The sequence below is a fragment of the Bison bison genome, unplaced genomic scaffold, assembly GCF_000754665.1.
Source record: "Bison bison bison isolate TAMUID 2011002044 unplaced genomic scaffold, Bison_UMD1.0 scf7180017864263, whole genome shotgun sequence".
In the NCBI taxonomy this organism is placed as follows: domain Eukaryota; kingdom Metazoa; phylum Chordata; class Mammalia; order Artiodactyla; family Bovidae; genus Bison; species Bison bison.
The window spans coordinates 9,435,802-9,450,153 of record NW_011494835.1 but is presented as its reverse complement, the minus strand read 5'-3'; the positions used below and the strand labels follow the sequence as shown (position 1 = coordinate 9,450,153).

General features: G+C 34.5%; 1 protein-coding gene across 1 annotated transcript in view; it reads left to right on the top strand.

The window, feature by feature from the left end:
* The first annotated feature begins 564 nt into the window (after positions 1-564).
* LOC104994699 (endogenous retrovirus group K member 9 Pol protein-like) overlaps positions 565-14,352 on the top strand; it is an 85,734-nt gene continuing 71,946 nt past the window's right edge. The window contains exon 1 of the mRNA XM_010848353.1: positions 565-598. Within this exon, the coding sequence (XP_010846655.1) occupies positions 565-598 (34 nt within the window). The remainder of the gene's footprint in view (positions 599-14,352) is intronic.

Here is a 14,352-nt window from a genome sequence, read left to right as displayed (position 1 = left end):
AAAATTTTATTTTAGTACCGTTACTGTTTGCCAGTGTCTATTCTAAATAATAGTTGCTTAAAATGTTATACTGGTGAGAATTGAAGACATTATTACACATAGGAAGTAGAATTTGATTAATTAAAATCTCCCTCAATTTGACCCATAGTTAGAATACATCATATGAGTTGAAATACATAGATATAACACAAACATTTATTTATACCATTGGTTTGAAAAATTACTATGCTATACAAGAAATATATGTTATTAATTGTAGAATAAGAAAATAAACAATAAGATAAAAAGTAAAATCAACAGTAATTTTTTACAACACAGAAATAATCAGAAGTTAATATTGTATTTGATTCAAAATTATTTCCAGTTAGTTATATGTTCTGTAACCTAGATCTACAGATTTAGTTTCACTTTATTCTATTAAAATAGATTTCTACATTCTGAAAAGAGAGTTTGTTTTAATGAGAAGCAAAGAGCAGGAAAGATAATAAAAATAATACTTAAATATAAAACTAAGATTCTGAAAGCATAATTAAATGAGCCCATCCTATTATTTCTAAGTCCTACATGGTCCGTTATGCCTTACCCAAGAAAAAACAAGGTAAATCTAGTTCTAATTGTTCTAATTGTTTCACCAAAATGTCCAGTTAGTTTTGTATGTCATATAATTTCCTCTAAAGCAGTTAGCAGAATTTATATCAAACATTGAACTAAATACATCGAAGCAGTTTGTTTCCCTTGGGTTTTTGAGTCTTTTTAAAACTTTTTTGTCTTTCTTAAACTAATTCTATTTTACTTTAATTTTAAAAATATTTACTTAATATATTCTCACAAGATGGCAAGGAAACCTTGGTTAAATTTCTCTAGAATTTTAGGCCTATTTATTTACTAGCAAAGTAAGGCCAATATTATACAATTATCATATAAACAATGGTATGTAGAGAAAAAAATAATTATTAAGTAACCAAATTAGTTTAAAATGTACCATATATTAACTTGTGATTAAATGGATAATTATTCCAGTTCTCAATTAAGAAAGTAGTTACTTGTATGTACTGTAATTATAGATAGCTGAAAATGACTTGGTTACATCAATTCAAAAAATAAGTAAACTAAACATCTTGTATTTAAAATATAAAGTATTGTATCTGTTATATCTTCAGTTCAGTTCAGTGGCTCAGTCGTGTTCGACTCTTTGCCACCCCATGAATCGCAACATGCCAGGCCTCCCTGTCCATCACCAACTCCCAGAGTTAACTCAAACTCATGTCCATCGAGTCAGTGATGCCATCCAGCCATCTCATTCTCTGTCGTCCCCTTCTCCTCCTGCCCCCAATCCCTCCCAGCATCAGAGTCTTTTCCAATGAATCAACTCTTCGCATGAGAGGGCCAAAGTCCTGGAGTTTCAGCTTTAGCATCATTCCTTCCAAAGAACGCTCAGGACTGATCTCCTTTAGAATGGATCTTGGTTGTATCTCAACAGTCAACTTTTGCTATACATAAATTTGCAAGGGAATGTCTATGTATTTGAAAAAAAGAAATTGTAATTCATTCGCCATCTGTTTTACAAATGGAGAGTAGTGTGGGCAAAATGGGTTGTGCTCAATCGCTTCAGTCATGTGTGACTCTTTGTGACCTATGGACTGTAGACTGTAGGCCTAGTGTCTGTCCATGGGATTCTCCAGGCAAGAATACTGGAGTGGGTTGCTGTGCCCTCCTCCAGGAGATTTTCCAAACCCATATTTCTGGCATCTCCTGCATTGCAGGCATCTTCTTTACCAATGAGCCAAATAAGATGAATCAATTGATGGAAAACAAGTTTGTAAAACTCTAAGCCAAGTCAGAGTGTGCAGCTATAATCAAGTTTAGATAATAATGTTACCAAGTTTTAAAATGACTGTGCTTAATTTTATTAATAATAATCAAACTCACTCCTAAATCATACAAATATGACTTCATTAGAACTTGAATATAGGTTTCAGGATAGAACATGATTCTTTCAGATTCCCAGATTCTTTTCAATTGTTGAGAAAAGCCAAAAGCCTAGTGACTAAGGATGATGGCTAACATTTACAAACAGATTTTTATGTGATAGGCCTTTGTAAATTATTTTCACATATAATGCATCATTTCATTTAATTCTCAAATAAAAGTTTGCTATTTTTATCCTTATTTTAGCATAATAAAATTAAGCTACACAAAAGTCACTTCTTCAAAGATAGTATGGAATTCCAAGTCAGGACTCTTCACTAGAGTCCCTTCCTAACCACTGTGCGATAGTTCTCTGAGGGAAAACCCAACGGGCTTCAGGTGGTGGTGGCGGTGGGGTTCATCTACAAGGTGGAACTGCAAAATGCTTCAAAAGCGTGATAGAAAAAAGAGAGTCAACCTCATTGTCAAAAGTCAGAGCCAGATCTGTTTCTTTATACGGCTTAATGATCACGCACTCTTTTGAAAGCAAGCCTATACCATACTTACACATTACCAGGCTAACACTTGATTAATAGTTATAGTTAGGTCACTGACTGTCAAAAGAAACAAAATGCATTTACAATTACATTTACAAGAAATGCTTAACATAGCAAAATTTGCACAGAATAATGGCTGTAATAAATTGAGCATTTATTTTGTGCCAAGTGCTACCCATTACTTAATTTAATATCCATAATATCCCTATGATGTAAGAATTATTATTCCTAGTTTTATTCCTAAATTCCTAATAAATAGAGTTTAAGAGATATTTAGTGACTTTAATGACAATTTTCAAAGTAAGAAAATGAAATCAATATGATTTTCTGAATCTAATTCCAGATGCTTTTATTTCTACAGTAAACTGCAATGCAAAAATATTTCACTACCACCTGATAACTGTTTATACTACCTGTACTATGTTTATTCATTTTTGTAATACTGTATATAAATGCCCATTTTATCTAGATTCACAGTATAATCTTTAGTACCCCCCCAATTTCAATCTAAATTATGTCAATTATCTTCTCTATGTCCCCAGACTTCTTGTTTTTGACCAAAAAGATACCATAACATCCATATGTTATTAAGATGACTGAAAAACTGAACTCACAATAAGTTTCTTTCTTCTGTATGGAACCAAGAATCTAGAGATTATAACATCTATATACTTGCATTTTCTCATGCAGATAATCTATGACATGAGAAAATGACCCTAATTATATATAGCACAGATCGTCATAGAATCTTAGTAGTATTACATTAATATTTACTGGTATTTTACTCTATTTTCATTGCTTCTCTTTGGCCTTCAATGGTGGCATCAATTATACTTTCTATCTCTTCTTTGAAATTTCAAAATGCTTTCTGTGGATTTTGTAAGCATTTATCTGTACAACATGCAGTTAAAATAGCAACAGAAGACCGTAACCTCATTATTCACTTGTACTGCATTCAGTATCCACCTTGCTTAACATTTTAAGAATCCTGAAGCAAGGATCCTATTTTCAGGAATATCAATGAATCACCCCTGAAATGCTTCTCCTTTCTCTTCCTAAAATTATAGTAAAATGCTAGTGCATAATGTTTGGTGAATGAAGTTAAGTGATGAGCTATATCTGTTACAGTAAAAGAGAAAAAAAAAAACTTTCAGAAATAAATTAAATGATATTTTGACTTGTTACACTAATGGAGAAAAGCTTATTACTCCTTGATCATACATCTTTCTCGAAGTGCATCTGAAGGTCTCTTTGCCATTGGCATCAACCAGCTGAAACATGAAGCTCATTTGGCTCCTTTAGTGGAAAGATCCAGTTTGACCTAAGTCAATGAAGGTAAAGAGCACATGATTTAGGGGCTCTAATGCAGTAGTTAATAGCTCTGCCAGGGTAGCACGTTTTATGTCCCCAGTGCGTGCTTCCTATTGCATTCACTTTAATTATTCAACATTTTAGGTAGAGTTCTTTCCATCCAACTTCCGTGTTGTTTTAGAGTTAATTACTGTTCATAATCATAGTATTTTATCACCGAGGAAGAAGAAAGAAATCATTCTCTGAAGTCATGTATTGTCTCTGCAATACTAGGATTATTCCCTTAAGGATATTTTGTGTACTTTTCCCTTTTTTGTTATTGCTGTATTTAGCTGTATCATTCTCCCTGAAAGATCATTTGATCTATTGTTAAATTCATGGATTTTGTGATTTTTTTTTGTTTAAACACAAAATGTACATTTCATTTTCTTAATTTTATCTAAGTTTCACTAGATAAAATAGTTTATAATGGCATAAGTAATTTATCTCCACTTTCTAACCACATCTATACAAAAAGCAGCAATAAAAAATTATCAAAACATAATTTTATCTATACTACATAATGTTGAATTGATATTTTACTATTTGATTGTTAAAATGAAAATCTGAAAATATTTATTATCCAAAGTACCATATAAAGTAACTGCCAAGAGAAAAGTAAACTGTTTCCTTAAATAATTATAGTCTTCTAAAATTTTAGTTTTAATAGTTAATAATACATTCACTTGGTATAAAATTCAGAAGGTACTGGAAATTATACAATTAAAAGAACCCCTCACCCATGTTTTCCCCAATCAGCTCATTATCTCAAACAAATACACCATCAGTCTTCCAAAGATATTCTTTCTTACTTATTACTTACAAAAGCAAAACAAATGCATATATACATACATTACTATATAGAGTGAGAAATTATGGAACACAAGTGGTAACATAAAAATTATTTGTAACTTGATTATTCTATGTAATATATCAATATACATCTTTTCATAATTTTAATATTAGGTCTGCCTCATTTTTGCTACCAAACTTGTAGCAATAGAAGTAGTCACATTCAGAATTTATTTGAAAGAATTAACAGGATTTTCTGAGTGTCAAGTATGACTCCAAATTTTCTGGTTTGAAAAACTGAAAGGATGGAGTTGACTTAACACACATGAAGAAGATTGTAAATAAACCTAGATTTTTGTGAAATGATCAGGAGCCTGTGTTTTAACATGTTAACTTTGAGACACATATTATACATCATGTGTATATATGATCATATATTTTGTATAAATATATGTATAGACAGATACACACATATATATGGAACTCTACATCTGTCTCTACTTTAATGAGAGTTTTCATCCATAATGGATGTTAAATTATATCAAAATTAGTTCTAAAACTATGGCAAGATTCATATGTATTTTTGGTCACTTTAAATATTTGCAGATCTGGTTATCAGTTCTATATAATTAGCATGCTGATTGTCTAGTAATTAAATAGGATGTTTTAAAGTTATCTTTTTTCTAAAATTTACATATGGAGATTGATATACATTATATCAGAAATATATCAAATTATAGCAGAAATTTACTGTAAGTATTCAAGAAAATCTGTAAATGTTCAAGAAGTTTACCAAATGTTCAAGAAGTTCCAAAAGCATCATTCCCATTCTATTCTCTATGAATGGAGCCTCTTGGAGTAGAACTTAAGAGTTCCTGATTTTGTATTTGTCTTTTTATTTCTGTAAATCTATATGAGAGTTCAAAAGCAGCTCAGATACTGATAAATAACTTCATGATTTAAAAGTAGCCTATTGACTAATGTACGCCTTCCCAAACCATCTTTTGCCTACTCAGCATAAAATTCTAAGCAGACACATTCTTTTTGATAACTTCTAAATAAAATTGCTTAGGTCACTTTCCTGGCCCAAAGTTACTACTGATTCAGCATCTCATACAAACTAAACCTTTCCAAAGGGGTTTCTTTTTTTTTTTTCCATTCTTTCTTACCCTAGTACTCCTAGTTTCTACAAAGACCATCAAGGACCCCTCTTGGTATTTGCCTCCTCCTGCTGAAGATTTACTCCCCTAAAACAAGCATGCAGCACAGTCAGATAAGACTTGGAGGTGAGGTAACTGTGTAACTAAACCGGAATCAACAGTCATGGGTTAGTTTGCTCAGCCTATCTTATCTATACAAGGTTATTTTGGGGGCAAATTTGAACTTTCTTTGATTCATAAAGTGAAAATGCCAATTTTTTTCCTTTGTAAATTTATTTTAAATAAGTAATTCTGAATGCAGAATTTGTGGGCTGTTAAAATTTCAATTGGATTGGAAAGATGAGAGGTAAATCAAAACTTTCTTGAATTCCTATTAATATATATCTCACAAATATACCCATTTGAAACTGAAGAATGGAGAGGAGGAGTCAAGAACAAGGGGAAGGGGAAGAAAAAAAAAAAAAAAGGAAATACTACAGAATGCTTGAAAGAATATTCTGTTATGCTTATAGAATGTACATTTTCTGTATTCACCAGTGTTAGAGAGGGTATTTGTGCACTTATACTTATTATCATTTGCATTAAACACAGTAGCCAATTCTTATTGACTATAGGTATCAAGTTAGGTTGTGTCTTAATGATTCATTTCCCAAATTACCTTTAAGCCTATAACAAGGTTGGTTCTGTCTTCAGTTTTTTTAGTACATGCATAAAACAGTAATTATAAAGCATAAGTGATACAATGTATTTTTTAAATTATTGTTTCCAAGACAATATTCAGTGATTCTCAGGCATATGATAAAAATACATTTGATTTACTTCTTTAATTATGTTGTTCATCAAATTTTAAACGTAATGCCATAAATAATGGAACCTCCATAGCTAGAAGTTCTACTTAGAGAAAATTTCTAATTTTAAATGTATAATAAATAATTTGCTTACGGTGGCATCTCTTTGATAAAGGTATCTATTTCATAGTTTTCCAACCTTTTGTCAGACAGGGGAGTCATATTCAAGTGGTCTGTGATTACCGTTATATAGTTCAGTCACCGAACAAGCTATCCAAAACAAGTGAAGAGCCAATAAAACCTACGCCAATGCAGAAGAATAGAGCTGTTTTGTTCTGTCTGGGAATAGTAAAGTATCATTCACGACTTAAAAGTGGCTGCTGATTAGAAGCAGTAATAAAGTGAAATTTCAGCTTTTTACTCCAAGGTTGCCCTTCTGGTTGTTATTGTTCAGTCACTAAGTTGTGTCTGGCTCTTCATGACCCCATGGACTGCAGCATGCCTAGCTTCCCTGTCTTTCACTATCTCCCAGAGTTTACTCATATTCATGTCCATTGAGTCGGTGATGCCATCCAACCATCTCATCCTCTGCCATCTCATCCTCTGTCACCCCCTTCTCCTGCTGCAATCTTTCCCAGCATCAGGGTCTTTTCCAATGAGTCAACCCTTTGCATCAGGTGACCAAAGTATTGGAGCTTCAGCATCAGTCCTTCCAATGGATATTAAGGGTTGATTTCCATGGCTACATTAGGCTTATAGAAAATTATCTTCTCTAGTCTGTGACCTTCAGAAATCACAGTCTAGCATCTGCCAACATTTTAGACTGGAACCAAAGATAAATCTTCTTCCTTACGTAGTGGACCCTGTACTTAAATGTTTCATTTAGGATTCCAAGATTCATTTTAAGTTTTGATTCTTTATGAAGCTTGTTTCTTTTTCTACCACCTGAGCACCAATTTGATTAGGGGCCTCACCAATGTCTCTCCTCATCACAGTGCCCATATCACTTTCTTTGCCATTCCCTCCTTCGTGTTTAAATCGTGTCTCATTAAATGCTATGGTGCTTGGTGTTAAGGCCTGTTCCGGCACAGTGGAAGGCACATACTAGGAATCCAGTGTTAAATGAATAGTCACATCTATGAATGATCATTGGTCTGGACACAAGTACCATCCTATTGGTTGATCTCCCAGCAATATTTCCTCAGTACCCCAGTACTTTCTTTCTTCACTGCAACTACTCAGAGTTCTTTTTTTCTCTTTATTTTTCCACAAATCCCCTTAATTTAAATCACAAATCCCTTTAATTAATAGATCCCTTAATTAATAGATTAAAATAAAAGATGATATGTATTAATAAGCAGGTGACTACAGAATTCTTTGCATCACTTTTGCATTAATGAGGACCTGAATGTTCAAAGGGATGCTGACAATGTAGAGTCAGTCAGTTCAGTCACTCATGTCTGACTTTTTGCTACCCCATGGACTTCAGCACGACTATGGAGAGAAGAAGCCAATTTCCAGGAGTAGCTAATTCAGCTGAGATAAATAATTAGTATATAACCAAAGTTTGCCACATGTGATGCAATTGATTATGCTTTTTACCAGTTTGAGCTTTAAATCCTGTATGTTTGCCAGTTTCTTTTTAACTGGCTCATGTATTGCCTTGTCTCAAGGAATTTTAAAAAATAAAACAGGTGATTTTTCTGTTCTGAAAAATAACAATGAAAACAAAGACCTTTCTTTAAAAATCACTTTCCTAGGACAATTATTATATGGCAGTATTCATTCTATAACATAATGTTGAATAAAATGTTGGAATAGAGAGACAAACCTATAATTACATTCATTAATCTTATTTTTCAACATTCAACAATGAACTATGAACAATTTTGTTAGGTGTTCAGACTTCATAAATACTTCAACTCCCTAAAGATTATTTAAATTTCACTCAAATAAAACTATTTTTCCTTTAAAAACTTTCTGATGCTTTGCAAGTTCCCATTCTTCCTTTGAGGGCATGAAGGAAAAAAGATGAAGAAGACTGCAGAACAAAAAGCAATTTGTTCTATTACCAATAATAATTACATAATCATGATCTGCCACTGCAGTTGTTTACCGGGTATGTCCTGTGTACATGGCATTGAACTTCCAAAGATACAGGTCAAGGGAGGGAGAGAAGCACACAGCTTCTTTCCAAAGAATCTACAGGGAATTGACTGCTATTTTTTTTATAGGAAGGTGTCTGGACTATGTCTGTCCCAACATCAGAAGCTTCCAAACACAGAACTGTTTAATAAGCTTAGTGATGTCCAAGAAACATTTGTCAGAAAGAAAACTCAAGGATCATGATTTCAAAGTGACTCAAACGGAGCTTTTTACTACAAAGAGTCTTTTCAATTAGAATGCTGGAAATCAGACAATGCTCTAAGATGTAAGGTAATGAGGGCAAGCAAGTGGAGGCTGCCTATGGCTCGATTTAATTCAGCTCCTTGAAGAAACCTAGGGTGCAGCAGATACCAATTCCTTCCATTTCTCTTGTTTCTGCTTTGAGTATCTTTATACATAGTCTGTTATTCCTTCATGTCTACTGTGAAGCAGCTATTAGTTTAAAAAGCTTTTGTTTCCAAGAGGTAACCTTTTACTTTTCCCACAACAAGAAAATAAAATTACTAAATAGCACAAGCGTGGGCCTGTTTCTAATCATAGGGAGATTAAAGGAAAGGATCATCTGACAGTCTATGGATGTTGGAAACATCAACTAATGACCTTTATTACTAACGACCTAGGCCCTCAGGCAATGAACCTAGACAGCACTGATTAAGAGAGAAGCCTGCTGGTTTTTACAGCTATATAAAATAGAAGGCGTCTTTGTGTTAATAGAACAGGGATAGAGCAGAGAAAAAAAAAGTGTTAAGAATGAATGAGCTATAAAAAGAAGGACTTTTTCCTTCCTTTGTGCTACATGTTTGAAAATTAACAAATATGAAGGCTCAGAAATAATTTTGAACTAACCTGTGGGATCAAATCTCTGGAATTGACAAATCTAACAATAACAACAAAAAAGCACTTACCATCAAATTCTGTGAAGTTGGCCTATACATGCTTCAGAAAACCTGTTGTCTAAAAGGAGCTACATCAAGCACCTGAGATTTAGCAGAGTCCTGGCCAAATTCCCACCTGACTTCAGCAGTGAGTTTAGCCATTAATATAAAAATAGTCCTCAGGGGTCTCTCCTGTTAAGTGTTCTTTCTGTTCTCCTGAAGTGGCCCAGGGAACTGCTCTACTGCTCCTCTTGGCAGGGTGTTATTTTACACAGGCACCACCCACTGCTTAAAACACTTCCTTCAGATTATTGTCCAAACTTTATTTAACCATTGTTCCTCCATTTATTCCTGTCCTGGAGGTTTAATTAATGCAGCTGATTCATATCAGTCTTCCATGGTAAAAAGAACTGTTCATTGATTTTCAACCATTAAAATGTCTAAAGAGAAACTTTATGTAGTTGTTTTAGAAAATTTCCTTATTAAAAATAATTTACAGTAGAAGTAATGTGAAAAAACATAAAAGCAGATAATATAAAATTAAAATACTCATACTCTAAACAGCCCCTAGAAATAATTACATTAATAATTGGTTATATTTCTAAACAATCTTTCTTTCTAAAAAAAATTGAGTTCACAGAGTATGTAGAATTTGTGTACTACTCTTTGTGTTTAGCTATACTGTATGTTGTGAGAATTTTCCCAGGTATTGAGAAATATCTCATATTTTGGTGGCAGAAATGTAAAGTGATACAACTGTTTTGGGAAACTGGCAGCTTCTTGTAAAGCTAAACGTGCTCTTGACATATGATCCAGTAACGCACCTCATCTGATGTATTTGGCCTACAGAAGTGAAAATGTATAATCACACCAAAATCTGTTTCTAAATGGATGTCAACTTTATTGTTAATCACCAAAACTGAAATCAAGAAATTTGCATTTCAGTTGTTGAATAAACTGATACAATGGAATTTTACTTGACAATAAGAGGAATAAAGTTTTCATTAATGCAGTAATATGGATATATCTCAAATGCATTTTGCTAAGTGAAAAAAGTTAAACACTCAAATACGTTGAACAATGATAATAATTCCACTATAATAATAACTTTTTTAAAAATAAAAAATAGTATTTTTAAGTTCCTGAGGTTATAGACCACTATATTCTTCTACATCATACAAAATAGCATTGGGAATTTATTTTAAAAAGAATATTTCTATATGTTTTTCTTTTTAATACTCAAAGTATTTCAAATAACACTCATTACAATGGTAAAAGGTGAGTTAGAAAATAAGATAATAATTGCATAGAGGGTAGCTTATGTGTATTTGGTGAGGAAATTAACTGTTTATTTGTGGCCCAACCACAAAATTACAAGTTTAGAATGCTGTATTACTGGTATTAATAGCAATTCTCCTACTTATCTTCATATATATTTGCATTATACATTTCATTGAATATTGTGGCTGATTGAATTTTGTAATATGTCAAGCTTTAATATTCAAATGCTACTCTGGTGACGGTTTAAAAGTTTGGGTTGACCAAAAAGTTTGTTTGGGTTTTTCTTTAACATCTTATGGAAAAGTAAGACATATCTTTAAATCATTGTTACAAAAAAAAAAAAAATAACTGTCTTTATGTGACTATATTTTGGAGTGTATTTTATTTGAAATCTTGAGAGTTTAAAATGGCTAAAATGACTTTTCTACCTTTTGTAACAATGCAACTGAATTCAGCAAGCATATCATTACATCTGTATCATTCATTATTCAACAAATATTTATTACAAGCACCTATGCTAGATGTTGCCAGTATTGAACAGAACCAGGTAGAAAAGAGTTTGGTAATTCTGGTGCTTAGATTCTAATAAGGAGAGAAAGTAAAGAAATTATGGAAGAGAGAGTTACATGCTTGGCGCTTTGTGGGAGGGTTGAGACTCCCTCAGCAGTGTCTCCCTGAGGAGGACGTTGAAGTTGAGACCAAAGAACAACAGTATGAAGAGATGTGGAGAAAATATTCAGTTAGAAAGAAAACCATATGTAAAATCCTGAGGCAAAAAAAGGTCCTGGTTTCCTCAGGGAACAAAGAAGTCAGTTGCTGAGGATAGTGAACGATGTAAAAGAGGTAGTAACGTGATGTTGGAGAATAGAGCTGCTGCTGCTGCTGCTAAGTCACTTCAGTCATGTCCGACTCTGTGCGACCCCATAGACGGCAGCCCACCAGGCTCCCCTGTCCCTGGGATTCTCCAGCAAGAATACTGGAGTGGGTTGCCATTTCCTTCTCCAATGCATGAAAGTGAAAAGTGAAAGTGAAGTTGCTCAGTTGTGTCCGACTCTTTGCGACCCCATGGAATGCAGCCTACCAGGCTCCTCTGCCCATGGGATTTTCCAGGCAAGAGTACTGGAGTGGGGTGCCATTGCCCTCTCCAGAGAATAGAGCTAGGTATACACAATAACATATAGAGCATAGAAGTGTTGAGGCGGAAGTTAAGTACACTACAAGATTCTTATTCCGCTTGGTGCTACAGAAAAATGAGAATTTTCATTTCTCAGGAGGGAAACAAAATATGAGGACTCTTATCCCTTTACCTAAGAGGAAAAATACAGTATATAAGACTCAGACCCATGTGCATCCTCATTTTGGCTTAAGGGCTCTCGGGATGGATGTAATTCCCTCCATACCCTGCTCTCCATGAGGAGAGCCAGGGCCCAGATCTGTTTTGTAGAGGCAGATCTATCGGTCTGCTCTTTCTGTGAAGCACTGATTCCTGATATTCATGCCTTTCTATCTACAAACTCAAAAATGCTCTTGAGTGGATGACCCATGGTCTAGCTGGGTGACAAATACATCTGTTTTTGCCATATTACTCACAAAATGTAATAACAAACATTTAGTAAGACTTTCCTACTGCTTAAACATCTGAACTCATTTAATCCTTACAACAATCCCATGAGGTGAATGTGATTATTTTTTCTATCTTATAAACAGGGAAACTGGATACAAAGAATTTAAGTAACTCAGTGTCAAGTACACAGCTTAGTAAGTAGCAGAGTTGAGATCTGAACCCATGGTGTCTGGCTCCTAAGTGTATGGTCTTAGTCACATGTTCTATTCTATCGTATGCTTGCGGTACCCTTATTATTGCTACCTGTTGACATTCACACCTTTAGTATGGAAGGGGACCTATTATTTGTTTCTAAGCTATAGGATAAGGCAAAAAACTGGTAAGTCACTTCTAAGATTGCAGTTTCTGTCTTGCTGGGAGACTTTCTTGACTCTCACCCTTGCTCGTTTGGGTGAAGGAAGCCAGCCATTGGAACCATCTACATGACAAGGAACTGAGAATGGCCTCTGCCCAATAATCAGCAAGAGCCTGAGGCCTCTGCCTGATAATCAAACTAAATTTGAATCTTGCCAACCATCATTTGAGCTTGAAAGTGGAGCCTTTCCTATTTGATTTTTAGATGAATCCCTTTTCCTGGTCAAGACCTTCATTTCAGCCTTTGGAGAAGCCGTGAAATAGAGTATCTACTAGCTGTGTCTGGATTCCCAAAATACAGACTATGAAATAATAAATATGAGGGGTTTTTAGCCACTAAGCATATGGCAGTTTGCAATGCATCAGTAGATAACTAATACAAATAGTAACAGGACATGTATATTGGCTTCAGTGCCAATATAGTAGGAATCTGTTGGCACCAGTATATGTTTCCTTGAGCTTCCCAGGGGGCTCAGTAGAAAAAAATCCATCTGCCAAAGAAGGAGACATGGGTTCAATCCCTTGGTTGTGAAGATCCCCTGGAGAAGGAAATGGCAACCCATTATGGTTTTCTTGCCTGGAGAATCCCATGGACAGAGATGCTGGCGGGCTACAATCCATAGGGTCTCAAAAGAGTAGGATGCAACTTAGTGACTAAACAACAACAACATCAGTTGTGTTCCTACTTCCCTCCCTCTCTCTCAAGCTGTGATACTCCCACAGCTTGAACCTGGGTCTTCTTTCTGAAGCTGGGTGTCCTTTCTAGAACTATGACCTGTTTCTCTCCAAAGGAGGTCAACAAGGTTGGTCTGCTTTTCTGAAGTCACAGGGGCCCACAATGAGGTGATTCCACCCCTGATTAAGTTCAGTTTCCCTGCATGAATTTTGTCATCTCCTGTTCCTCACTGGGCTACCTCTCCCAGAACTGCCCCTATAAACACTTGTCTATTTCACGTTGACTCATCCCACAGTGCACACTCATAAGAAGTGCAAATAGATCACTATTGGTCTAATTGCATTGTTCTGCTTGGGGAGCCACAAAAATTAGCATAAGAAAATCAATTATTCTAGTAGTCAAGTAGCAAAGGCCAGTATGAAGTTGTTCCTCATATCAGTCCTTCGAGTTTATGTTTGCTTTTCCACTTTTACTCAGAAGCTCAGTGAATGCTTATTGAATGATCAAAATAATTGAAAGTTATTTGATTGATTTATTTTATGGTAGGCATGTCTGGACAGTGACAATCATCAGAAATGAAAAACACAGGAGAATGGTAAGGTTGGAGAGAGGAAAAATCAGTACCTTTTTTCTTTAACTGAAAACAAAATTTGCCCTAAAATTAAAGTGACAGCTAAAGGAAGCTGACACTAACATGCTGTTGTCCCTTGCTCCATCCTTTAACAGGCCTAAAGTCAGAATGTCTTTCATAAATGCCATGGCCAACTTTCACATGCACAATTTTAAAAACAATTTCATTTGTTAAATTCCCACAGGTTAAT